The sequence below is a fragment of the Phodopus roborovskii genome, unplaced genomic scaffold (assembly GCF_943737965.1).
Source record: "Phodopus roborovskii unplaced genomic scaffold, PHOROB, whole genome shotgun sequence".
In the NCBI taxonomy this organism is placed as follows: Eukaryota; Metazoa; Chordata; class Mammalia; order Rodentia; family Cricetidae; genus Phodopus; species Phodopus roborovskii.
The window spans coordinates 23,822,267-23,850,071 of NW_026126480.1; the positions used below are offsets into that span (position 1 = coordinate 23,822,267).

Consider the following 27,805-nt stretch of genomic DNA (forward strand, 5'->3'; position numbering starts at 1 on the left):
CTTGAGGTTTAGCAGAGTTGTCAACATCAACAGGCTGGCTTATGGGGCCCATATGTGCTACCAAATAAGCCGGAGCCATGCTGTCATGTTTATTGGATACAGAATCACATAGAACATGATACACAATAGGCAACTATAATGAGCTCACTCTGCACTTAGCTTTAGCCCCTGTCAAAGGGAGAAGGGTTCTCAATACCAAGAAGGATGCAAATATATGTCTTCCATCAGCCTTTCCTACACATGACTTTGATTATACATGAGAAGAATTAGTTTATCTTTATTTAACCTAGGAGGAAAAAAAGAACAAAGTTTAGATATTGATTGCCAAGCTCTTGTCATTATTTCATTTAGCTTTCTATTAGTACTGGGAGTTGGTTCTGTTGATGTCTTCAGTTTATAAGAAAGAAATTAGAAACTCACTGAGAGTTAAGTGACTGTCCTTTGGTTATATACCTAGTAGAGAGCAAATACAGTTCTTAAACCTATGGCTGCTTTTAAATTGTAGTGTATACTAAAGGGATGATGTCATTGGCTTTCAAACCCAAATGGTATTTACAATTACAGTGATGAATATATGGGATCTGTATCTCCTGGTCCTGGAGCACAGCATCTCAGGGGAGAGCAAAAAGGCAGAGCAGGTGGGCTGGGAGAAGGGAAGGTTAGGGGTAGGGGGTTAAAAAGGTTATACGATGGAATCTGACCCATGGGCCCAGTGAGGTTCAGAGTGTGGCTTATGTCCCTGAGTATGTAGACATCTATTTTCCCACTAGCTGTACAAGCAAGTCACCTTCATTCTGGGGGCTATTATCTGCTCAGGCCTGAAGGTCCCTGCGGCGTCGGCCAAAGGCTTCAGAGCCCACATTGGTGGGCACAAAGTTGTCCTTCACCACACCCCCTGACCTGCTCAGCAAGCCCGCTAGCCGATGGGTCACACAGGTGGCAGTGTTGCAGGATCTCTTCTGGGCAGTGACACTGATATTCAGGATGGAGAGAGAGAGAGAAAAGGCCTGTCAGTGAAACTGGGGAGGTGTCTGCTCCATGGAACTGTCATGGGACGATTGCTGCTCTCAGAAGTACCAATTAGCTTTAAGTGTTTCTCCCAAACATGGTTATCAGGACAGACAATCACAAGGCCATTAGGGTAAATGCTGTGATAGCTTCCCTTAGACATTCCCAGAGGCATTAGAAAACCCAAAGTGGATTTTGGGGTGACTGGCTATAGAACACAAGGCTATAACAGCCAATCACAACCATATAAATAAATATAAGCAAGGGTATATGAGTCTAGAGTGAATTTTGATGCTACTTCTGTAGCCATTAACAAGGACTGTAGAATCCATGTCCCAGTCAGACACAAGTAACCCTCCTTAGTACAGTGGAGCCCCCACCCCAGTCTTACCTGAATGAAGAATGGAGCTGGAACATCCATGCCAGCAAAGCTTACCTGCTCCTCAGCACCTCTCTTGTTACTGCTTGAGCTGAGTCATGGGCACCGCTCCCAAAACTATGTCTGGTAACCTTAGGGCAAGACTACTTCTAAGCACACAAGTCCTGAACACCATGAAGCCTGAGATGTGGGCTAGAGTAATGACCACCATGGCTCAAGTCTTTTTAGAAAAATAGTTTTATTTCCCAAATGACTAACACTTTCAAAAGCAAGACTGAGAAGCTCTGCTAGGAAGCCAGAGGCTTGTCCTTGCTTTCTGCTATATTCCTGGGTGGTTATCTTTTAGCCTGTGAGTCCTTCTTTCTCCTTACTCACTGGGGATTCCAGATCTCATCCTTTGCCTCAGGAAAGTAACTAGTAGTAGCCCAGAGAGCAACCAGAGAGGAACTACATGCATCAAGTTACAGAAAGAAAACAAAAAGAAATCCTAAAAGAGAGGAAGATCTTAGTTGCCAAAATGGGTGTGATGATGCATCTCCAAGTCCTTGGCCACATCCCTTTTCTTGCCAGGCGCTCCAACCCCAATTGCAGTTTGGGGGAAGGTGTGAAACTTGTTGAGCTCCTGTGTGTATGTGCCCAGCATGCAGGTACTCAGATTCCCACACCGCTTAGATCTGGGGCTGTCCAGGCTGCAGGGAAAAGACATGCAGGCAGTGCATGCACCAGGGTCTGACCCTGTGGGCAGTCGGTGCGTTAAACTAGTCAGGGGACTAGCAGTTGGGACAGTGGGTGGTAGGAGGCCAGTTCACACATACTCCATTGGGAAGGCTTTGGGGTGCAGTGGGCCAGGACAGTGTGGGGAGGGGCAGAGGACTCTGGCATTCCTCATGCTGTGCTGTTCTGTCTTTCATGCTCGACAGGGTGTTTGGATACACATGCTTTTCCTTGGGTAGTGCTGGAACCAGGCCAGAGTTGGTCTGTTTCCAGGCTGGGGGCACGCAGGGAGGCAGGGATAGGGAGGGTGCTCTTCTTGGCCCTGTGACCACAATCACATCTCTGCAGAGGTCCCCAGACTTAAGCTTTACCTTTACCAGTCCTATGCCGGGAACTCTCCCCAACATTACCTACCAGGATAATTTCTGCAGTGATTCCACACCTTCTCTTAAGTGCTTTCATAAACAAACCTTTTAAGTGTGATTTAACCACAGTCTCACCAGATGACTTCTATCTTCAGTGGAGCCTGGGAATAGCTGGGCCCCAAGTCCTGCTGAACAGCAGCCAGTTGGCCAGTGCAGTCTCTCCTACCTCCTGGGTTCTGCTGTCCCCTGGATGTGCTAGGCAGGATGTGGGACCTTACCTGGAGCCCTCAGCCTCCTGCTCCTCCTCCTGCTCCAGCTCCCTGGCCTTCATCTGCATATAGTCCTGCACCAGTGCAGCCAGCAGGCGAGCTTCATCTTCACTGAGAGTGGCCATGCCTGGGCTGCTTTCCAAGTTTGACCTGTGAAGGGTAGGTTAGGTTGGAGCAAACCTAGCACCAACTCAGATTCCCTGCCTGCCACTTCTCAGACAGGCCTGACCTGGTGACCTCACTAGTGGTGCACAAGAGCCAGCTTAGGAATGACAAGTGCAGCCATAATGAAATAATTAAATGACAAAATAATTAGTGTTGAATCAGAAATGTGGGCTCATTTTAGTAAATACCATTTGTAAGTGTATAAGAAATAGGTTGACTGATTATCAATCTCTGAGTAAAAATTATTGGTAAATTAGTAAATTATAGTGAAAATCATATATCACATGAATTGAGTAAATGGGCTTGACTATTGATACTAAATTTGGGGGAAAAGTGACCAAAGCACTTTGTGAGTTATGGGGCTACATGAAATGTACAAACTAAATGTTATACATCCTGCCATTGTTTGAAAATTATGTATCTCTATCTTTACATCAGAAAAAGTTTATAGTGAACTTATGTATATATGTACAAATATATTTCTCTCAAGAGAGTTAGTTTTTAAACAGTCAGCACTTTACAGTTACCAGGCAGGAATTTGTCCTGTCTTTAGACTCACCTGAAAGGTACTGCATGGAGGCCGCCTGCCTGGTACAGGAGCAAGATGCTGACAACCAGGAAGGGGGAGAACTTCAGAAAGCCCATCATGCCTCCCTGCAAAGGAAGAATGACATCACCCTTTTATTGACTTCTATGTTACACCAGTTCAAAGCTCTGTGAACCCATACACTTGGCCTTCTGTGTGTTCCTGCCTGTGACTCACTGGCTTTCTGGCTTCGTACTGACAACTACATTTCTCATCACCTTCGCCTCCTTGTTGACAAAGCAGACTGCAGGTTCCAGCGGGAATGTAGCCCGTATGGTTTGGAAAGAAAACTTAGCCCTACAGAAGGAATGGTGGTGTGGCGTTTCATTTTATTTGCCTCACGAGCAAATAAAACTGTTGGTCAGTCTCAGGGAGGCCTAGGGGACTCTTCTCTCTACATCTACTTCCATAGAGAAGCACAGAGCTCTCTTCCCTTCGTGGAGCTTTTGTAGACACCCAAAGATGTGAGAAAGGAAAGCCTCTTTCTGCCTTGGAATCTATGAGAAGCTGAAACTGCACTGCTCAACCGCTCCACCCTCTGGCAACTCAGACGCCTGCAAGAATCGGTCAAAACTTCAGACCCAAGATGCTTCTCTGTAATCCCAGGGTCCCGAATTTAGGTTTGCAATTGTGGCTGCTGGCTCTTGTTCCCTACATACCGGTGCTTGGTCCGGACTCTGAATCAATTTCTCAGGAAACATGTCCTGAATGCACCATCCGAGGAGAACTACTCCCGACTACGTGAGCGACGCCTGTCCGAGAGTCCAAGATTGGTGTGCAGAGGGCGAGACCGGAGCCCGCACTCCAGGGAGACCCGATGAAAACTCAATGGACCAGTGCTTTCGGGTTCTACCTGGATCAGGATCTGACCTGAACCACGGGCTAACAGAAACCAGGATTGGCAAGAAAGACAAACTAAAGAGGGCTAACAGCGAGAGCAGGAGAGCAAAGAGTGAGAGGAAAGTAGGAGGACACACCTGAGCAGGAATCTCAGGGCTCACCTGATGAACGGTGGCTTGGAACAGAGACTGCGGGGTCCTGCTAGGGCCGGGCGGAGGTTGCGGTGCGGTGACTCTTGAGCTGGGCAGTGGCTCCGGTGCCTCCCAGTGCCAGCAGCTGCTCTTATTCCCGCCGCGGTGAGTCGGGAGGGGTCCTGGAGCGCCGGGCAGCCAATGGGTGGAAGTGCCCCGTGCCCCAGACAGATTGCGTCACCTCGGTGCTTCCAGAACCCAGAGCATCTAGCAAGATGACACCATTTGAATTTGAATTGAGGTCATTGATAGAAGTGGGGGGATGGTGGGGATCAATGAGAAACACCCTGAAAATTAGCGGGAATTTGAAAGGTGTTTTGACGTCAAGGTAGTTTTCATTTCTTCTTTCCCTCTTACTTGAACATCTCCAGACACCAGTCTCTAAATCTTGAACACTAGGGTTCAGGAACTCAGGCACTCCTGGCTGCATTTCTGACTCTAATCGTATTCCCCACCCCGAGCCGCTGGTGACTAAACTAAGAGCTCAGTGAACCTTAGGGATGGATTCTTAAACTGCAAGGCTGTCTCTGGCGGCACAGCACAGGGTGAGGCTAGTAGGCAGAAGGTGTTGCTGCTGAACACAAGGACTTTGCTAGGCCTGAGCCTTGTTGCAGCTGTGCCTTTGCAGGTTATGTGACCACGGCTATAAACAAAAAATGACAACCCTCCCCTTCCCAAAACAAAAACATGCATGAAATCTCAACACAACTCCTCTTTTCAAGGGGTACCATCAGCTCCTCTGAAGGGCCTGCTAGTAGACAAAACCCTTGGTGTCTCTTGGGCTGTAAAATCTCTCCTGTCCTTCAGTGGGAATCATCTCTACTCAGCTACAATTTTTTTTTCCTGAAAATGTTTTTTTTTATTATTGTTATTTAGATAGTCAATGTTGGTACTTTCAATCCCCCAACCCCAGTTTCTCTTATGTTTTGTCTCCCCCCTTTTTTAAAAATTTAAATTAGAATCAAGCTTGTTTTACATGCCAATTCCAGTTCCCCCCCCTCTGTCCCTCACCACCAACCCAAATCCCATCTCCTTTCTGATCCCCTGGGAGGATGAGGCCTTCCCTGGGGATCTTTAACTGATCTTTAATGTCTGTCACATCATTTGGAGCAGGGCTTAGGCCCTCCCCCATGTGTCTAGGCTGAGGGAGTATCCCTCTATGTGGAATGGGCTCCCAAAGTCCACTCATACACTAGGGATAAATACTGACCCACTACCAGAGGCCCCATAGACTGCCCAATCCTCCTAACTGAGACCCACGTTCAGGGGGCCTGGGTCAATGCAATGCTCGTTTCCCAGCTATCAGTCTGGGATCCATAAGCTCCCCTTGTTCAGGTCATCAGCTGGCCATTCTTAATGTACTACACAGCTCAATGACATGTGTGAGGAGGGGTTTTGTATTCAGCTGGTGCTGCTTGCAGAAGTGGGTAGTGGGTAGTGGGGAAAGTAACAAGGAAGGACCAGATGTCTCTGGAGTCTCCATTGGAGATCTCTCCCCCCCTCCTGCCTGGCCATCTATCACTTCTTATTAGGCTGCCTGCCTGCCTGCCTCAGGATTTGCACAGCTGCCCCTTTGCTTCTGGCTGCTTGCCAAGATGTCCCAGTGGCATTTGATCCAGGCTCTTACCCTACCCCTACCCTTACATCCCTGACTGAAGAGCTGAAGAGCAGGCTGGCTTTACAGAGCTGTAGAGATGCTGCCCATACTAAACCTCATACTCTTTACATGCCACTCATCATTGAACAGGAACTCCCTTCTATTTCCAAATGTGTATCCTCTCCAGAAAGCACAGCTACTCACAGCAGTCGCTGTGGCCCACAGGGGCATCCTTAGGGGTTCACACTGAAATCATTCCAACCTTGCCCTCAAGTCTCTCCTGCAGTCCATTCCACATCCTGAAGCTCGACTGCTGTTGGATCTCTATCTCAAGAACAGAGCTGCACATACTGTCAAAAAACGGATGTGCTCCGTGGCACCCAATTATGGATTCACTTGATTCGATCCCTCTCACACCCAAGCCACTGGTTTAGAGACTCACTCAGTCTGAGCAATGAGCTCCAGGAGCACCCACAAGGTGGAGGTCCTAGTTTGGGCATTTGGTATGTGGGGGCAAAGAAGCTTTTTCCTCTGCTGCAGTCGTCAAAGTCCGTTTGATCAATACTACACAGCAACCAGTCCAGACTTTGCCAGTGTGGCGAGCACAGCGGAGCATCTAGGACTGTGGAGTCCACCAGGAGGAGGGAATACAAAGATCTAGGCTTTGAATTTCCTTAGACAGAGCAGAAATTAGCTTCCAAGAAGAAGCCACAAATGGCACAAAGCCACAAAACTAGAGTGGGTCCTACCAACATCCCAGATATCTGTCCCCAGAAGCAGAGTAATAGGACACTGCCTTCTGCCTTAATTTCTGCAGGGATTCTAAAGGGAATGAAAATGGAAGGACTGAGTGTCAGGGATCCTTCTCCTCAAGGCCTGCTTTCAGGACTGCAACAAGACCTATCCAAGGCTGGAGAAATGGGTTTGGGTGGATGGTGACAGGCTGGAAACCAGAGATGGAAGTGTTCTATTGCCACTGGGCTTAGTATTCCCGGGCACAGTGATCCCTGGAACCTGGAGGCAGACACAGCAGACATCCAGAGTTGGCCTCCCTGCCTTTCCAGCAGTTTAGTTCCTTAGCCCTGGCCTGAATTTTCATGAACAATTATGAGACAAGTTGGAGACAAGTTGGCAAGGGCTGAGGTGGCAGTGGTGTGCAGTGCTTGGGTCACTGCCACTTGGGGCTGGTGAACAGAATTTTTTTCTCTTTTGGTGCTCAGGTGCCAAATGCACCTGGGCAATTTGTTTCTTCTTTTAACTCCAGAGAAAACCTAATGTATGGGATCCTGAAATCATTTTAAGCAGATGCATTCCTCATGAGCATTTCCTGAGGGGAGAGTTCACGGCTCCGACCCATACAGTGTTGACCTCTGGTTTTCTGGCGCTTTCACAGGAGTGGGTTTTCAGCTGTTCTGTCTGCAGAGCCTTCTTCAGACATCTGAACTTTGTTTCCTTCATTCCACACCATGAAACCTGCAGCTGCGAGTCACCACGTCCAGAGGGCGCTGCTGTCTCCTGAAAGAGTAGAACAATTTAAAAGAGAAACCGGGTTGTCTCTCAATCAATCTGTGAAAGGACAGATAAGGGTCTGGGAGGCTATAGTTCCTTTCTTTGACAACTAGGACCTTTCCCGCACACCAATAGGCTTTCCTCCAAAGTCAGAGGAATGCAAATCAATTCGTTTTAGTAAATCAGTGCCTCAAAGTCGCTCGCAGAACATCAGGACCGAGTTAAAATCGCATCCTGTTGCTTTTCAAAATTAGGAGGAGCACAAACTCTTCTTTCTAACAGTTTTCCCATTTCCTAGATAACGTTTCCAGGACCAAGACCAGGAAGTAAGGGTCTTTTTGGTGAGAAATGCAAAACTGCCCTGCATTTACAGAGGGATGGGGGTGGTTAGACCTCCCTCTGGGAGGATCTCTGAGATTCTTTTCCTGAGTTCCCTAAAGATGTGAGGGAAAGTGCTGATCTCAAAATAGTCGTTTGGCTAATTAGTTATTTTATGGTCGGTCGTTGTGTAACTTTAAAATCTGTAAATCATTTAATTTAGAAACATTCTAGCTTGCAAAGGACAGTTTTACAACACTCCAGTAAATCCAAACTGTAATATTTATTCTCATTCATTTAAGTCAGATTCCTTCATATTTTGAGTCTGAAATAAAATTATAGACTAAATCTTGTAGAAAAATCTTAAATAGATTTGCATGTGATCAAAAGGTTTATATATAAAAGCTTGCTTTTCTGAGTAGTGAGTAAACAGATGCTAACTAGAGCGAATATAAAGACAGAGAGTTCAGCCGGGCTTTGGTGGCATATACCTTTAATCCCAGCACTTGGGAGGCAGTGGCAGGCTGGATCCCTGTGAGTTCCAGACCATCCTGGTCTTCAGAGCTAGGCTCTAAAGCAACACAGAGAAACCCTGTCTCAAAAAAAAAAAAAAAAAAAAAAAAAAAAGTTAAAATCACAGCCACCTCATATAGCAGCCATTACAGCCACCCTGGCAAATATTGGAACTGTCAAATGATTTGGGGGGTGGGGTCTGCTGAAGTTTGGTTTTACTGGCTTAAAAAGGCAAGAACCAAAGCTTTGGTCACTGAGCTCACTGAAGAATAGAACTGCTTTTGGATATTTCTAAGACACTTGTAGAGCACATTAAAGCAGGAGGCAAGACGAAATGGCTGCAAAGAAACAGAAATATCCTGGAAGCAGCCAGAGTGTCCACTGACAGATAAATGGGAAAGAAAACACAATTCTACCTTATACATTATATAGCATACACATGTATTTTATATACACCACCCATATATTTATAGACACCACACATATTTTTATAGATTATATATATACATGGATCACCCTTAAAAAAGAAGGAAAACTTGTCATTTAAAACTTAGCTTTTGGTTGGCAGCATGTGGTGTTTTCAGTTATAACAATACTGCATTGTCCCCAATAGAAAGAGGAAGAGAAATAAAGCAGACACCAAAAGGCAAATACTTCATCACCTCACTTGCATGTATAATCTGTAAAAAAGTTGAACTCAAGTGACAAAGCATGGAATTGGATGGGAGGGGGGGATTAAAGGGTTCAAAGACTTTTGAGTTGTAAAATGGATAAGTTCTGGAGACCCAACCATGCAGAATAGTGACTACATGCTCCCAACACACACACAACACACACACATTCAGAAATAGTTGTGAGGGGTGGGTTTGTTAATTAGCTGAACTATTAATCATTTTATAGTGTCTTTGTGTATAAAAATCTTAATTTGTATATCTTTAAAAATGAAACACTTTAATATATAGAAATATAAAACTAGAGAAAAAAAGAGAGAAGTAAACTATGTTCTTTTGTGGAGGTCTTCAGAGCAGGTAGACTTTTACAGTTCTTACCAAGGACCTCATTGTTTTATTAACAGCTTAATCTAAGCCATCCAAAACATGTTGTCTGTTTGGTAAGCATGAATGTTATATAAAATACAATGGAGTAAAACAAGAACAAAATGTTGTCAATATTAAAACTTGAGCCAGTGAAATGGGTCAGTGGGTAAAAGAGATTCTGGGCCATTCCAATGACCCAATTTCATTTCCATGGTGGAAGGGAATAAATGATTTCTGAAAATTGTCCTCTAGCTATCATGTATACAGTATAATACAGGTACACCTACACTCATAGTCACACCTACACTACAATCACTAATAATAAGTGAAATAAAGTAAAGATATTAAAACTACATTCAATCTGATCTGTGTGCCACCAACTGTATTATCTTTCACATCCTCAGCAGCTTATTAAGATGACTATTATTGTCTGCAGGCAAAGGGATAACAAGAGTGTTTGCCTTGAATTAATTATATTTCCTAGCTTTCTTTTGAGGACTTAAAATGTTAGAACATGGCTTATCAGTTTGCCATATCAGTCAGGAGGTCTGGGCTCTTGAATCTAGGGATAGACTTATAAGGAGATATAGGTATCTCTCTCTTCCTCAGTGCTAATGTGATTTATGGTGAGAGGCTCAATGACCAGGCATAAATCATTTATAGTTCCTGGATTAACATTTAGGAGATTGACAGCTTTACAGCAAGAAAGTAAATATTGATGCTACCACTTACAATAAATAAGTTGCTGAAGAATAAAACCCAAGTTAGATTCATAACAATACTCACAGAATAAATTTAAATACTTTAAAGCTCACTTACCTTCCCACATTTAATGTGACATCTTGCTTCACTTTGTCTGATATTGTGAATGACTTCATGGAGTGTATGGTTTGGCCAGTGGAGGTCATGTTTTTGTTGGGGACAGAGTTAACAGACAGTGGTAGGAGTTAGAAGACAGGGGTTCTTATTCCTACCCCTACCTACAAGGACATGACTGAGCTAGTCCAGTTTCCACATTTGATTTATGACTGTGCTGGGTTGAAAGTCTCGAATTTCCATTGATTCTGATTTTTAAATGAGCTGAGAACTTCATGCCATATTTATAGTACTTTCTTGGGTTTATTCTGCTTTCTCTTTTTTGATGAAATTGTCTTATAGAGGGGGCTGGAGACATAGTTCAGTAGTTAAGAGCACTGGCTGCTCTTCCAGAGGATCTGAGTTCAATCCCCAGCACTCACATGGCAGATCACACCTGTCTGTAACTCCAGTTCCACGGGGATCCAATGCCCTCTCATGGCCTCCATAAGTACTGCATACACATGGTGCAAAGGCACATATGTACTCAAAACACCACACACATAAAAAAAAAAATCAAAATGATTTTTAAAAAGGAATTGTCTTGTGAAGAACAGCTGAAGAAGTCAACACAAAAGAAGAAGAAAATGGTCTTCTGTGGATGCCACAACCAGAAAAGATGTTGCCTCCTCTCATGGAAGAATAAATGATTTTTTTCAGAAGAAATAAGAGGAAAAGAAAAACAAATATCTTGGTCCTGGCACCAAAAGATGCAATAGCACTTTATGACTTGGAGACAGAAAGCATGTTGTCTGGACTGCACTGTTACCTGCCTTGTGAGGAACTATTGCTGACTCCTTGATCTTGTCTGGTGCCCTGCGCTAAAGCTGTCAGCAGACACTTTGCAGAATAGCTTCCTGGTGAACCCACCAAGAACCCAAACACACTTGTTATGGATCCTTCTAATCAGCTCTGAAAAGTACTCCTCAGATGACTCCTCAGTAGGGAGGAATGAAGAGCTTAACCTTCAGCCAGTCTTTCAACAAGTACATAATGAATAATTTGGTTAGGAGATACATCAATTGATGTGCACAGGAAATAAATTAAAGAATAGATACAATACATGAAATACATTTTAGAAGGGCTGTAAAATGTAATTGTGCAGTATGCATGATTTGAAATACTCTGTATGGTTTATTAGTAGAAACAGAATGAAATAAATAAGACCTTTAATCAGATACATGAGGACTCAGATGAGTTGAGAGTATATTTTCTTACCATTGTGGTGAAGAGAAAACTACAACCAGGTGACTGGAATTCAGTGACAATGGGTTCTACTACATTACCTCAATGAGGCTCCTTCTTTGTGTTACTACACTGTGGGAAGGAAATTCAGGTACAATTGAAGCAAACAAATAACATTGTCTTTGGTCTTAAGAGTAAAAGGTAGAAGTCTCGTTTCATAAAACAACAAGGATGACTTCGCAGAGTTTTGCTCATCTTGGGCCAGCCTGTTAGTGTTAAGCTGCTATACCAAGGGTAAATAAATCTACATTCATTCAGATGGCCTAGCTTCCTTTTATTACTCCTAACAGAATGGACTCTGAGTTAGGAACAGTAGAATTCATTCTCTTGGCAAATAATGGAGTTCACAGGTCTAAGGAAAAAGAGGAAATAAATTAGGTCAACCTATTTAAAAATGTGTGATATCTTAGAGAGACAAATTAAATAACAAAAAATAGAGAATAATATACCTAGTGAATGTATATACTGGTTTTCTATTGCTGCTATAACAAATTACCACAACTTTTATAGCTGAAAACATTATACACTTGTTATTTCACACTTCTGTAGAAGTCCAATATCAGACAAGGGTCTCATTAGAATGAAATGTTTGAGGGACTGTTTTCTTTCTGGAGGTCTAGGGGGAATCCATTTCCAGCCTCTAGTGTCCAACCACACCCTAGTTTATGGCCTACTTCTCCATCATCCAAACCAGAGCTGAGTGTTTTTGTGTCATATTACCCTGACCTCCTCTTCCACCTTCCTTTTATGTTAGCCAGAATCTGTGTGCTTATATCTAGGGTCAACTCTTGAATCTCCCAGTGTGACCTTTCCATTACAAAGTCCTTTCCTCCCTGTATTATTTTTTCAGGAATCATGATGTGATGTTTTAGAGAGGCTGCCATAGTAAGTACATGTCAGGTTGATTGACAAAGACGGTGTGTGGTCAAGTCTTACAGAACAGGATGCTGTGGGCTGACACACTTGAAGAAGACACCTGGGACAGATGGAGCCAGAGCTAGTAAATAACCAAACAGAGGAGGAAATTGTCTCTGAAGAAAGGTTGCATCTACTGGAGAGTGGGGCAGGATGTGAAGAAACAACCTATATCAGGTGCTGTTTGTTCTCTTTGCCTCTTTTGGGAAGATAACTCTCCCAAATGTGTCCTGTATAGTTGTCTTCAATCATTCTTCAGGCAGACAATGTCTAGAAATCATTAACGTTTATGTATGGGGTTTGTTCCTTCATAAGTTTCTAATTTCATGTGTGCCTTGCTGTGGAATGCTGTCCTCAGGGCATCATGCGGTCATTACCATTTTGACATTAGAGAGGCTGTGGTTGATATCTGCACAAGATTGGACCACTTAACTGTCATTATAGTTTAGAAGCAAGAACACCAAGTCAGGTGGGTTTCAGCATAGGCCAGGAATGAGAATTAATAGCAGAGAGGAAGATTGGGATATTGTATCCATGAAGTTTTTCTGGCCTCTCATCCTTGGAGAATGGAATGTTTAACTGGCTGTCTTGTAGAGTGTGGCTCTCTGCTGCTGAGGGGCTGCCTTTCCCAACCTCAAAGGCACCTTTGCTCTTCCTTCTAAAGTTTCTTCCAAGGCACAGAAGCTATTTTAAGGGTGACTCCAGCTGCCAGGAAAGAGCTGAATATAGTGGACAGGGGCCAGGCTGGTCACTCTGAGAGGACCAGTGTTTGACGTCAAGGAATTACTCAGGAAGGGCTCCTCTAATATAATTAAAATCCTCCCTTGCCTCAGACTGGGTTCAGAATGGCTCTTTTCTTTTTGGCTAGGGATACTGTGCCATAGAGCATATGAGATAGAAATAGGAACCTTCTCAGTCTAGCAGAAGGCTCATCAGAGATATGGTGTTCTGATGAGCTTTGCCAGGGACCAATAAGGTACATGTGGGGATTTCCTGTATAAACTGAGAACAGGGGTGCAAGCAGTATGGCTCTGTGACCACAGGCAACTGAGTTTGAATCTTGGCTCTACCATTCACTTACTGCCCTTAAGCAGACAATAATTTCCCTAAGCAATAGTTTCTCAAGACATGAGATGAGGTTATGATGACAACTACCTAGCAGAACTGGAGATAGTTCATGTTAAAACCCTCGACACATTGCTTGACATGGTACAGATACTTCAGAAGGATTGCTATCCTATCCAATGCTAAATTCTACCAGCTTAATGAAGGGGATGAAGTAAAACGATTGCATACTCTTGGTCTTCTAAAGAAGACAATCTATAAAGTCTTTATTCTCAAAACAAAATTAATTGCCAGAGCCACAACAGAATAAATCTCCCTCTGTCAGCTCCCTCAGATCCAGGCCTGGCCATCTTGCAGCCTCACTGCCCAGAAGGATTAATGATCATCTATATTAAACACCTGGCGTAGTGCCTGGTAGAGCAGGTACTGGAGAATGGTGTTTGTGATTATCATTATAATGAAAGTGTTCCCCTTTCAGGTGCCAAGTTCTATCAGCTCACAGTGTGCAGAAAGTTAGAAAAATTAATTGAACTCTTTTCTACCTTCTTTTAAAAGTAAGTGTGTGTGTGGGTGCGTGTGTGTGTGTGTGTGTGTGTGTGTGTGTGTGTGTGTGTGTGCCTGCCTGTGCATGCCACGTGCATATATAGAGACCAAAGGACAACTTTCAGGAGGAGGCCAAAGAACAACTTTCAGGAGTCTGTTTTTGTCTTCCATCTTATTGAAGCAGCTTCTGTTTCTGTTGCTGATCCAGGCTTATAGATTTCCACTGATTTCCCTATCTCTCTCCCATTCTACCTTGAAGTGTTGGTGTTACAGATGCATGCTTTCATATCCAGCCTTCTATGTGGGCTCCAGGGATCAAACTTAAGACATCAAATTTGTACAAAAAGCACTTTTATATGCTGAGCTGTATTCTGGCCCTTCTCTACCTTCTTATGAAAAATAAACCAGATATAATCTCCATTGCTTCTTATGATTCATTGTCACCATCAAAAGAATGTCATTTACTGTATTGGGTATAATTAATACAGCACACTCTTGGGGAGGTAAGATAGAGAGAGACAATAGTACCACACAGCATGCTATCAAATGGTCTTTCCTTTTTAGGTCTATATCTACTCAATTTTATGAATATTCCACTCTACTTCATCCCATCTGGTTGTCAACTATCATTTCTTGATATTGTCATTATACTGTCTTAAGCAACAACCTATTTAGTTTCATTTGTTATACAATGAAATCAACAACAAACACACATATTTGTTAGAATGGTGTGGGAACAGAGATCCTACAGGCGTTGCACAGGAACTTGTAAATATTGGTCTAGAACTATAAAAGGAGCACCTGCTTAACTAGTCTACTCAAAAGGACAGAAACAAAGCCTACTGGAATGATGTGTAGAACACATGCCAACTGAGTGAGTATCTCTTGCAATGGTCAGGAACAGCATGATCTTTGATAGCACAAGCTTCAACTAACTACTTATGCTCAGGACAATAAACAGAGCAAGTAAACATGTTGGAGCTGTGTGTGACTGAAGAGCTTAGAGACATTGAATGGGAATTTGACAACAGTAATGTCAATAATGGATTATAGCAACTCCAATGCCAGTTATCCTGCAGTTGCTGTTTTTGTGGTTTTCAGTTCTCAGTAATATCTAATTTAAGGGGTGTCACCAGACAAGTGACACGTAATGAATGAGTGGGCATCTTTGAAATTTTTTCTCACAGTAATGGTGACAAGAAAGCACAGGGTATGGTTTGAGTGGTGGCCTGAGCTCTAGTCTTATAAGCAGTATGTCCCTGGTTAACAAGTCTGAGGACACGAGTTGAAATTGTGTTTTCAGTTCCAGGCACATTTATAATTGGTCTTCGGCAAGATCAGTCTGCTACCACTGTTTAGATACTATATCAATGTCTACAATGCTGTTACTCTTTGATGCAAGGACCCTAGATGATCTTAAAAGATCTTTCATAATTGAGGCCATTTATTATAGGCACAAATTTAAGTGTATAGTTAACATGCTGTTTGATAATCAGTGCTGGACTTGTTTTCAGCACCACTGAGAAACATTCAGAGAAAACCTCCAGTTAGATAAGGATGTGGTGGGAAGGCTGCCTTCAGAGTCTCCCTCCCTCTCCTCTCTCTTGTGGGAAAGCTAGGAATGATTTGAGCCTTTCTTCTTTGTCTCAGAAACTCAATTTTCAGCTAGCAAGATAACTGCTAGAACCCGTTATCCCTTTTCTGCAGGGAGATGGGGATATAGGTTCCTGCTGACTGCCAAGCAGGGTAAGGTAGGTTATCCCTACTCCTCTGCCATTCATTAAGCACATTAACCCTCCCACTTTTGTATTTTCTTCTCTGAAGTTCTACTAGGTGTGGAGTAAAGCTAGAAGCTAGATCATTTGTAGTCATTTGAACAACTATAGATTATATTAAGGAAAGCATTCTACCATGTTGGCCTTTGTGTGTATTTAGAAAGTATCACATGTGACTAAATAGTGTGAGGCCTTTTGCACTCATTTTCATTTTATTAAAGGTGGGGCGGGGTGGGGGAGAAATAGAGGAGCAAAGCAGAGAGGGCAGAGAGGACTGATTAGAATAACATGGGTTTGGTTGGGAGACAGATGCTGACTACCTTGACTTATTTTGTGGGGGTTGTCAGCACAGTGGCCATTGCTTCTGGAAACAGTTGTCATCAAGAAGCATCTTTTAGCCAAACGTGAACCTCGCCCCCCACCCCCTCCCTGAAAATTTTAGAGCTATGTTGCTGATGGGGAATTCCCTTCCCCATTGTTGCTTCATCTTTTCTCCCAGGTAAACATGCTGATTTATGTGTGTTACATCCCTGAGGTATGGACATCAAGAAAGTCCCCCAGATGCCTTGAATAGTCCAGTGTCCACAAGGCTGCCCCTGATGCTGCCCATGGAATGCTGAGTGCTTGGTGCTGCTAAAAAGCCTCAACTTGACACTTGCCAGAAGAAAGAAAAGGAAGAACAGGAAAGACATGTCTCCTCCTGCCTTCTAGGTCTTATCTAGGGCACTAACTGGTCTCTAGCTTTAAGAAGCAGAGGAACAAACTTTTTCATTTTTCTAGTAGTTAAAAGGTGGTTAAGATGACCCTGAGTACAATGGGGCCATTTCACTGAAGAGCTCACAGGGGCTTTGACTAGACCCACATGGAATGTAGCTTACTGGTAGAATGCTTGCCTAATTTTACAAGCCTCAGGTTTGGTTCCCAGTACCACAGTGGGTGAGAGGAGAGACGGGGCAGGAGGAAAGAAGGAAGGTGAAGTATTGGGGGGGGGGGAGGAGAACAGGTAAGAGAGAGAGGAGATAAGGGGACTTAGGGACTTGAATTGGAAATCAAGAAGCTTGAAGGCATGATTGTTCCCAGCCTGCTATGGACAGGAATCATGCTAAAAGAATGAATCTTAAGTGATGGAACTTTACGGGTCAGGTGGGTGGGCTCCAGGTCCATAATACACTAATCCTCTTCTACAAATTCCACCTTTTTTCTAGATGTGCCTTGTTGTAATGAGTATCTAGGAGAGGGCTGAGCTCTTACTTAATCTTGTATCTCTTGCTGCTCAGATTATGGTATGAATTCTCATAATGATTTAATTTTATAATTGAGGCAATCATTAAGGTTGTACAGCTTGAGGTTCTCCCTTTATTCTATTCTGCTGAAACAACACAGTGCAGCAAGTAGTATAGGACTACTGTGGCTGAAGACATCTTAGAAGTAGTAGTGAGTTCATGAGACATTGTTATCTAAGGATAGGTCTCAGAATGAGTCCCAGGGAGACTTCCCAGGGGCTGGAGGACATCCTACTCTTCTCTCTCGTAACCATCACATTCTGTATGCAGAAATAGCCAGTCCTGGACAGGGCTTCACATTTCCTCAGACATTTGTTCTGCCTGCTGTGAAATGGTCAATCCTCTACTTCCTTCTCCCCCAAACAGCTCTCACAGTAAAAGCCACAGACAAACATTATTGATCCCTTCCTGCCATTCAAAGAGCAAATGTTTGGAAGAAAATGCAGGGAGCTCTCTTTGCTGAGCATTGAGAGACCATGATAAATGACTACAGGGACATTCTGTTTTTTGAAAAACTTTTCGTTATTATTGAGACACCTCCTCCACACTGTCCCTCTAGGGGCACTGGGTTGGAATGGCTTCTCATCAGCTCTGACAGCAGACAGGGGCAGCATCGGGGAAGCTCTGAGCTCTTCTCTGCTAATGTAGCCAGGGGAAGAATGCCAAAGAAGGAAAAATCTTTAAGTGAGCTGAGGATATTTACTGAATGGAAATCAATCCTTTGAAATTAAAAGACAAAACAAAACAAAAATGGTCTGACCAAAGATTCTCTCTGAAACAATAAACTTCTAATAAGGAATTCAGGCAAGAATAGTTCCAGGATTGCCTTTGTTGATCCTGTCCCTATTCTTGGTGCCTCCTTCTTCACCTCAATTTCAACCCTAATTCCATTCTCATGGGAGCCATCTACAGCATTACCCTTGGCTTAGATTTGGCATTTTAACAACTGGTGACCAAAAGCCTTCTTTTGGACTAGGAGACAAGATGACAAACTGTGGAGGAATCCCCATTTAGCACTGTTATATAAACTAGTCTCTAGGCTTCTAGAGTCAATTATTGCCAAACTATTGTAAAGCATGTACTAGACTAATTAGTGAGTGGAAACAATCTGAACTCAAGGAACATGATGGATATTTGCAAATGTGGCTATAGATCTAGAAATGTGTTTCTGAGGACATCTGAAGACGATTGAAACAATGGCCTAAAAACTGAGGAGTTTTCTACTCATACCTTCTACTACATGTCCAGTGTTGCACATATGGACAATCAACCTAAACTTAGTGAAGGTACCCTTATCAGACAAAGGACAGGAAAGGCAGACCACCCTAGATGTGGGAAAATGAGGGAAGATAGCTCCATAAGCAACGAAAAGCACAGATAAGCAAGCCCTTTCTTTATCCTGTCTGGAACAGCATGTGCCACTTTCTTCATATGTGAAAGCAGTGTGGTCCATGAGAGGTCCGTGAAACACTTGAATCAAAGTTTATATGTGCATTTAATACTAATTGGACTTGACTAAGTACAGTTTCTGGGCTGAGGATTAGCTTGGTTATAAGGTGCTTACCCGAGTTTGATCCATAGCACATTCCTCTCCACACACACCAAACTAAGTACAGTTTCTTGAGCTTGTCTATTAGAGATGGTCAGGCTGCTTCCTTGTGTATTTAACCAACACCTCCTCAGTTTTGAAGTGATTTTTCACAAGCCAAAGTTATAAGAAAATCTGACTCCTCACATAATTTGCTTCAAGGAACTCTGACAAATATTTTGAAAAGTTATTGGGCAGTTGAAAAAAATATTCTGTACCTATGTGGGTGATACCAAAGCTACTAATCTCTTAATTGTTGGACATTGCACACTGGTTACAGCAATTGTCATGTAGCCAGAACTGATTTGGGGAATTCACATTCTTGTTTTTTTTTCTTTTTCTTTTTTTGCCATTGTTGTTTCTCAACTGAAACAGACAAGGTTTTTGGATTTATATTTTCTCTCCTTTGGATGTATATTGTATATTAATATCATGTCTCAGACAAAACTGAATATATCACAGTAAATGACAGTTTATCAATCTTCATTTTCAATGGGAGAAATTTATTCATGCAGTCACTAGAGATTTATTGAGTATTGCATGATAGACACAGTGACAGACCTGTTTCTGCAAGTCCAGAGCAGGCAGGATGGTCATTCAACAGTACTTTAATAGCTATTATTCACTGCCTCTACTGGAGGGTTTTTGTTTTATTTGTTTTTTCTACTTTCCTTGATCCCTTTTCTAGACAAATCTAGTGAATCAAAAGCTTCTGCTTGACTAAGCCTTAAAGCCAACATAGATATCTCTGCTATGAAAAGGGGACTTATATATTCTGATGTGTCTAATTAAAGAAAATATTGAGAAGCCCACATAAAAAAGATTAAGAGGTATTTCTCATATATATTACTTGTTATGAGCAGTTTCCCGACAGTGTGGCCCCAGTCCCTTGTCAGTCCCAAAATAACACAGAGAGACTCTATTTGTTATAAAGCTGTTGGCCAATGGCTAGAGCTTCTTATTGGCTATCTCTGTCTTAAATATTAACCCATTTCTATCAATCTGAGAGTTTCCAAGTGGTCTTATCTTACCGGAGAGAGAGTCCAGATCTCTTATCCTCTCAAAGCCTACATCTTGATTCCTCTTTACCACCTCTTCCAGAATCCTCCTTGTCTCCTAGTCCCGCCTAATTGTGCCTTATTCATTAACCAATAAGAGAAATATATTTAAAGAATAACATCTCCTATCAATTACTCATTAATAAGTTAACCTTTATGGAAAATAAATTTAAAATTCAACAATGAGGCAAGATTTCATTCATTTTGTCACCGATAGTTTCATGTTAGAAGGAACTTTGTGATGTGTTTCTGGTATAGCAGTTTGCTCCTTGGATTATCTAAATATGGACATATACATTTATATTTTTGGTAAATCATAATTTCTATGCTTTTTAAAGTGTAGTGTTTTTAAAATTTGAGATTAATATAATTACATAATATCCTTCCCTTTCTTCCTACCAAATCCTTCCATGTACATACTTCCCTTACAAATTCATCATCTTTTTCTTTACTTGTTGTTATTCACACACACACACACACACACACACACACACACACACACACACAGAGTTAAATATATAAATACAATCTGCTCAGTCTATATATTATTACTGTATGTACATTTGGTATTCTTTCTAAAATTCATGTGCTAACTAACCTGTATGTAACATCACTCATTTTCACATGAGTGAGAGTATTTAAAAGTTAGAGGTATTTCTTAACTCTTTGCTTTTCTTTTAATTAAAATTTGTCTCATTTCATTTTTTGCTTGGTAATTAGCTAACCATGTGTTCTTTCAGAAATATCTCCCAGTCACAAAAAGTCACATTAGAGATAAATCTCTCAACTCAGGATTGTTAATTGCTTTTGGAAAACAGGCTCATTTAACACATATGTACTTCAATCTTGCTCTTCAAATAGTAAATAGAGATTCTTTCAAGTTACGCAGAAATTATCCATTTTGTTGTTTTTAATGCATGAATAGTAATGATAGAGATTCCCAATGTTTCTTCATTTTTGGTACCCTTAGTGCTCCATAATTTGTGATCCATTGATTGAAAGAAATACTGGGCCTGGAGAGATGGCTTAATGGTTAAGAGTGTATACTGATCTTGCAGATGACTTGAGTTTGAATCCCAGTACCCACACTGGGTGGCTCACAACAACCTATAAGTCCAGTTCCTGGGGCACCATCCAGGCAGATTCAACAAGGCCTCTGGTCACTACAGAGCACCTGCACTCATGTGCACCACCCCAATACACACAGTTTAAAAAAATTAAATTTAATATTATATATGTCACCATGTAACCCATTATTTTTATTATTAACTTACAAAAAGGAAATACTTAACATTTCTACTTACTAAGTGATTATATTCAGAGAGCTTAAAATATTTGTGTCCAAATGATTTAGTACCTAGTTGAATTAACAAAACATGTTCATTAGAAGAAATAATAGAGTAAAAGAAAGCCTGTATGGCATTAGCAAGCACCTGTACAATTCTTCAGCAATAGTAGAATATTCGTTATAAATATGCATATACTATTAGACAAGGGAGACTACATGTTAAGCTGCACAATGATTGTTGATGAATTTACAGTGACTGAAATGGTATGATGTACTATAGACTGCTGTGTTTTAGTAAGTTTAAAACAATAGAGGAAATATAAATGTATCCTATGACCATGACAGAATTAAATTAGAAACTTATAAGAGAAGGATTCTTGGAAAATTGTTGAGATACTGGAAGTTAACATTTGCACATATGAATAACTCATGAGTCAAAGGAGGATTACAAAATATTTTGAGCTGAATTAAAATGAAAACCTGACAATTTTGTGCAGTGTAACTAAAGAAGTGTGTTGTTGGGGTGGTGTTTATGGGCTTAAATGCATATATGAGAAAGCAGTTCTAAAACTAGTGATTTAAATTTTAATTTTAAAGTACAAATTAAAAAAATCAATTTAGGCAAATTAATCAATTCTATCTTGTCATTAAATTGACAAATACAAAGTAAAGGGATGGAAAGAAATTGTGGTGACATATTATTTATGATTTATTAAGCTTGCCTGAAGATTCAGAAAAGCAGTCAGCCTCTAGCTATAGAGGTCAGGTAGTGGTCATACACACTTTTATTCTCAGCAGCCAGAAGCCAGGAGGTAGTAGTTAACACCTTTAATCCTAGTACTCAGGATTAAGAGGTAGACTGATCTCTGTGAGTCTAAGGCCTCCCAGATCTACACAAGATTGATCCAGTCCTAAAGAGAAACAGTTCACACAAAGATGATCTCAGCACCTGGGATCACACACATTTAATCCCAGCATTAGGGAGGTATGTAAGACAGGAGCAAGGTCTCAGTATCAGGCATTCATTCTGCAGAAACATTGAGGACAGGAAGACATTCAGTCTCAGGATTCTCCACCCACACTGAGGAGAGGGCAGCAGGATCAGCTGATTCAGCCTGTGGTAGTGATAAGAGCTAGTAGCCCAATACTTTGCTTTTCTAATCTTCAGCTTGAAGCTTGAGCCCCAATATCAGTCTCTGAGTCTTTTAATTATCATGTTACTGAAAGGTCCAGACCCTCACGAAGCCCCCTGCTTTGGCAGCCATGACAGGCAGCAGAAAAGCCCCAGCAAGATGTAGACCTCTGACTCAGCATCATGTGCAAGTCCCTGACCTTGCCCCACCTTGACCTAATCACTAGGAAACCAGATACCCTCCATATGGCAAGGAACCAATCAGAAGTTAGCTGGTGGGCTCTTGATATGCTTTACTGATAACAATGGAATGCAGAGCTCAGCAATTGCCCTGGAATGGCCTCTAGGCATAGCAAACTTTCTGCAGCTGCAGCTGACCAATCAACTCAGGACAGGTTGCCCAAGCCTGGAGGTACACTAATCATGAGATTGTTGCTATGCAACTAGCAGACTCCCAGATATTCCCCTTGCTCTACCCTAATATATATCCTGCTGCATTGCTGTTTGGGATCCCTCCTACTCTGCCTAACTTGGAGGTCTCGAGTTAACTCCAGTTAACTCATTAATTATAAAGACTCTCCTTTTGCATTGGATCTGGTCTCGTGGTGGTTTTAGGAGATTCAGAGTCTGAACACAACAGGCACAACATTACTAGAAATGGTAGAAGTAACAGCAGAAATAATTGCAGTAGAAGCTGAACAAACGAAAAAGTCAGTGAGCTTCTCAGCTCTTTAAAAATAAGGTAAATTGGTAAATCCTAGTAAACCTAAGAAAAGGATAAATGACAGTGACCTGTACCAGGAGCTCTCATAGTAGCGTCATCAGCACAGATATTCAGGTATTAAGAAAGCTTCAGAAACAGTTCAGTACTTGGTATGTGTGAAGTCCTGGGTGTGATCAGTCATGGTAACAATATTCTTCTGTTTTATTTTGGAGGGGATTGAGTAAACTTGGCCCTGTTAAAGCCATGGATGTTTGGATACATTCTTTCTTCCTTTAATGGTTTGGTTGTATTTTGAAATAAATTTCTTGGCTATTTACAATTGAGTTTCTTCTCATTTTACTTACTAAGTTTAAATTTTTAAACAAGTTTTTGGTTACACGATTTTTATAAATTTAAAGTTCTCTTTGTTGAGGGATTCTTGGATGTCCAAGCACTTCATGTTTGAACATATCTGACATCTTCGCTTAAAAGATAGGTTAGTTTTAACATTCATCAGTCTTTGCTATTGTCCTTTTACAATTTGTGGCCATTTCTCCATTGTTTTCTGAATTTAATGTTGCTTTTAGAATCTAGGGTATCTGACTCAAATAGTATAATGATTTTTTTATATATAAATCACAGATCTTATGATGAGTACATCTCTTCTTGGAAATCAATAGTAACCAGGATATACATAATACTGTATCTATATGAGTACTGTGAGATTACCATCTTCCTGAGGGGCTACCACACTAATTCCATAATTGCTATCTGAGTTTGTACTCCTAACAGCAATAGATGAGTGTTCTCATTACTCCATATCTTCACCAGCATGAGCTGCCACTTGTTTTATTGTTCTTAGCTATTCTGACTGGTAGAAAAACAAATCTCAAAGTAGTTTTGATTTGCATTTCCCTGATGGGTAAGGATGTTGAACATTTCTTTAAGTGTTTCCCAGCCACTTGAGTTTCCTCTTTTGAGAATTTCTCTGTTTATATCTGTTTACCCCATTTTTGATTAGAATATTTGTGTTGGGGTGTTCTGGGTTGCATATGTCAGTCAAAAGAAGGTCACTCTAAGGTGAATTTTAGGCTCTCTTGCCAGCAGGGGAGAACAGTTTCTATGAACTGAACCTTGAACAGCAGTGCAAGGGAGTATTTATTAATTGTTATACAAAAGTTGTTTTTTTGGTTAAAAACAAGTTCCTCATACCAGAGCCCTGATCTAATCTATATGTTTTCTGAATGAAAATATCACACCTCTGCAACTTTAGTTCTTCTTGTGTATTGTGTGCAGTATCCAGTAATGCAGGTTCCCAGGGAATGCCTGTTGGAGTTGGGGGCTGAGATAAAGTAATGAGTTGGGGAAAGGAAGTTTGGAGGAGTGGATCTGTGTGATCCTCTGGAGATGGAAGCTGGGACAGGGAGGGAGGCTGCAGCAGGTGGTTTGCTATAGAGCTGGGGATGAGACAGGGGGATTCGTTTGGGAGGAGCTGAGGGAGAGGTGAAAATCTGTTGTTACCCTACTTGCTTTCCTGGCCAGACTGCCCTTCCTCTTTTTGAAAGTGCCTTTGTCCCTTGGTCATGGGATAAATGTTAGCTACTTAGGCCTTCCATGATTCCCCAATCTGAACTGTTACCCAATCTCATTTCTGTTAGGGTACATATCAGAATCTGGTGAGGCTCTGGTCACAATTTGAAGAAGAAAGCATACTACTATCTATCTTCGATCTAACTTTCCCTCTTCCTTCAAAAGTCTGCTGCCACCAGCCACCATCAAGACCTTTTTATTTTTAGCATTAGGAATTTCAGCCTTGTTAACTTACTGTTTGGTGAATAAAAGTCAATTACTGTGAAACTTTCAAAGAACTGTAAAGAAAGTATAACTGCTTTATAAACCGCATAGGTGATATGTCTTGCTTGCAACATGGCTAAATGTATAAAAGTCATTGGGAAAATATTGATTTTCCTAGCTAGTCTGTTTGATCCTTTCTCTTAAAGCCCTCACCAAGCATTAAATGACCACTTCAAAATCACTTAACTCAGGAGTGCTCTCAGAGACTCACAGAAAAAATGATCAAAAGGGCAGAAGAAATGGATCAAATATAAATCTGGAGTTCTTTCGTGGTCTTATCTAAGGATTAATGCTCATTTTATTCAGTCTTCCAAATTTGTTTCATGCCAATTCCAAAAACTGCTGTCTTCACATTTTTCAGATACTTTCCAGTCTCTTTCTTCTCTCTCTCTCTCTCTTTCTCTCTCTCACACACAACATATATATGTATATGTATATATATATGTGTGTATATATATATAATATTCAACCAAACATGCACACACATACATATACAACCACACATATACACAATCACATACATGCACATAAATACACATATATACCTACACACAAACACACATATGCAACCACACACACAATCATACGTATATAAACTCCTACCCCTATATGGAGCTCCGTGACTACTTTTTATTTTGTGTACATTGTCAATTACTCAAGATACATTTTTGAGGAAAAGACATTTAAATGCTTCTAGAGGTGTAATTTAGAACTGATTGAAAACAATTTGAAAAAAATGCTTTCTTCAATTAGGCAGAAAACCAGTTTGTCGTGTTTTTAAGGATGGAGAATTTGCCCTTCATCGTCTCAAGGTTATCTGGAATAAACTTACTAATACAGATAATTAGGAGAAAGAGCATAGAAATACATTAATGTGTAAAAGGAAAAATTATAGTTTGGGGAAAGTAATAGACAAATAATGCCAATGTTATCCAGAAGTTTATATGCATGATTTCTATGAGGGAGGAGTGGGAATCAGACAGTTTTTAGAGGTATAGCAAATACCATTTAGTAAATGTAATTGAAGAACTTACAGTGACTTACACAAAGTCTGTTTGGTCAGCACAGCAGAAAGAGGACAAAGACATGTGACAAAGTCTGTCCAGTTGTGTGGACATATTTTAGTTTTCCTTTCTACATCACAAGTTTAGCTACGAAAAACTCTGAGAGAAGAGCAGAGGTGGGCATATCTTCTTTGGCTGATCTAAACTTCCATCAGGTCAGGGGCCTTTGAAGAACCACTCTGCATGCCTAGGAAGGATTTGTGGAGAGAAGGACTTCTATCTGGAGTTCACTCCAAGGCCTTTCACCATGCCAAAATACCAGACTTTGGGATGCTGCCTTTTGAGCCTCCCCAAGTACAAATTGGATACAATGTTTGATGCTACCACCCTCCCAGACAACTCACTGGAGAAGAGTTCAGCATATTTTACTCCAAAATAGAATTTGTTTTGAAGTAAGCAGTATCTTTAACTTAATACCCTGTTTTTTCTCCTATGATGTGGGACTTTGGAGTCTGTGATACAGCAATGGGTAGGCAAAAGAAGTTAGGGGGTGAAGATTATGTGATCCACTGAAGATGGAGGAGAGAGGAAGGGAGGCTGTTTGGTTTTTGTTGTTGTTTGATGCTAGTACTGAGAAAGTAAATGTGAAAGACTGTTAAAAATCTTTTTAAAAAATTGGCAAGTTAAATATTTTGCAATGAGATTGAAAAGAAATCTTATCAAGCTGTCATATTATAGATTGCTAACAATTGGTTTTGAAGCCAGATCACTTCCTGGCATTGACTCAGAAGTAGTCTAGAAAATTGTGATATTGCTATGATGAAATTTCTCCTATTCCATTCTCATTTTTCATGTGAATGATGTTTCTCAGCTTTCATATTCATTATAACAACTACAAAAATAGTAATAGAACTGTAGCTAGGCATTTTTCATTTTAGAAGAAGTATTGCTCATGGATGGATACTGGAACTGATTAAAAAATATCCTATCTATCATCTTCTTAAGAGATGCGCTTCCAGTAATAATTGACTATTTATACTAAATATTATTTACCAATATGTATAACAAATATATGATGTCTTCATCACTTCTGTTAGTAATTTTTGTAACAATTCACTTTAGAAAGAAAATTTACAGGGTAATTATAAGTACAAGAAATAAAAAAAAATACATTCATTTTTTTTTTTAGAAGAGAATGAAATAAGATGAATAAGGTCTCTCTTCTCAGGCTTAAGGTGAAATCCGTTATGGTGAATATCAAGACTGGGAAAGACAATGTAAACTTTTGGCAATCAAAGAAGAGCCTTCTCTTTTATTTTTAATGGATTATGTCAATACTGAAGTGCTGTACTATGTAGACAGAGGCTGCATTTGAAAAAGAAATATAGGAACTCAGACTATTTTGTGTTTATAATATTCTGGTAGTCCATATTTTATAGCTGTTTAAATCTAGGAGAGACATTGGGCATATCCCCTGAAAGTGTGAATAAGCAGACCTGATTTCTACCTAGTTTTCTGTTATGAAACATAGATGTCCTTGAAACAAGCTTTTAGGACACTATGAGATTTCAGTGAAGTAACAAAGACAAAGGTTGCAGCATGAATGTTGGTTTGATCTTAATACCTTGTCAAGGTAGAGTTGCTTGGTGTGAAAAAGGTAGAATGGGAACAGCTTCAGCAGCAATGAGGAGGGGCTGTGGAGGCAGTGCTGAGCAGGGAGGGAGATGGGGCGGGAGGGAGGACAGGCAGGATCCCAAGAACTTTGTGTGCCCCTTTGTCTGGGTGACACCTGAGCAGGAAGCCAAGCAAGTCCCCACTTGTCTTTATCTCTGTGCTTTGTATCACATCCATGATGGCCCATTTCGCAACTTAATCCTATGAACAAATCTGTGTTTTACTTATTTTTAATATATCTGTTTATTGCAGAAGTAGAGACTGTCAGAAGTACTTTGTCCTGAGGGAGGCAAGCTAGCAGCAAATAGTGAGATAAGAACCAAATCCAGGTA

At 41.1% G+C, this 27,805-nt stretch overlaps 1 protein-coding gene across 1 annotated transcript; it reads right to left on the reverse strand.

The window, feature by feature from the left end:
- Nucleotides 1-1,731: 1,731 nt before the first annotated feature.
- Calca (calcitonin related polypeptide alpha) lies at nt 1,732-4,642 on the reverse strand. Its single transcript, XM_051192044.1, has 4 exons — nt 4,488-4,642; nt 3,460-3,554; nt 2,745-2,885; nt 1,732-2,076 (listed from the first exon to the last, which is right to left on the reverse strand). The coding sequence occupies exons 2-4, from the start codon at nt 3,546-3,548 to the stop codon at nt 1,893-1,895; spliced, it is 414 nt and encodes a 137-aa protein (XP_051048001.1). The 5' UTR covers nt 3,549-3,554; nt 4,488-4,642; the 3' UTR covers nt 1,732-1,892.
- Between the last annotated feature and the right edge of the window lie 23,163 nt (nt 4,643-27,805).

Bases quoted from the DNA above. Each gene is read 5' to 3' on its own strand.
- Calca (XM_051192044.1), bottom strand. From the start codon at position 3,548: ATGATGGGCTTTCTGAAGTTCTCCCCCTTCCTGGTTGTCAGCATCTTG. The intron at 2,886-3,459 runs GTGAGTCTAAAG...TACCCTTCACAG, and splicing joins CTCCATGCAGTACCTTTCAG to GTCAAACTTGGAAAGCAGCC. The intron at 2,077-2,744 runs GTAAGGTCCCAC...TTTTCCCTGCAG, and splicing joins CAGGAGGCTGAGGGCTCCAG to CCTGGACAGCCCCAGATCTA.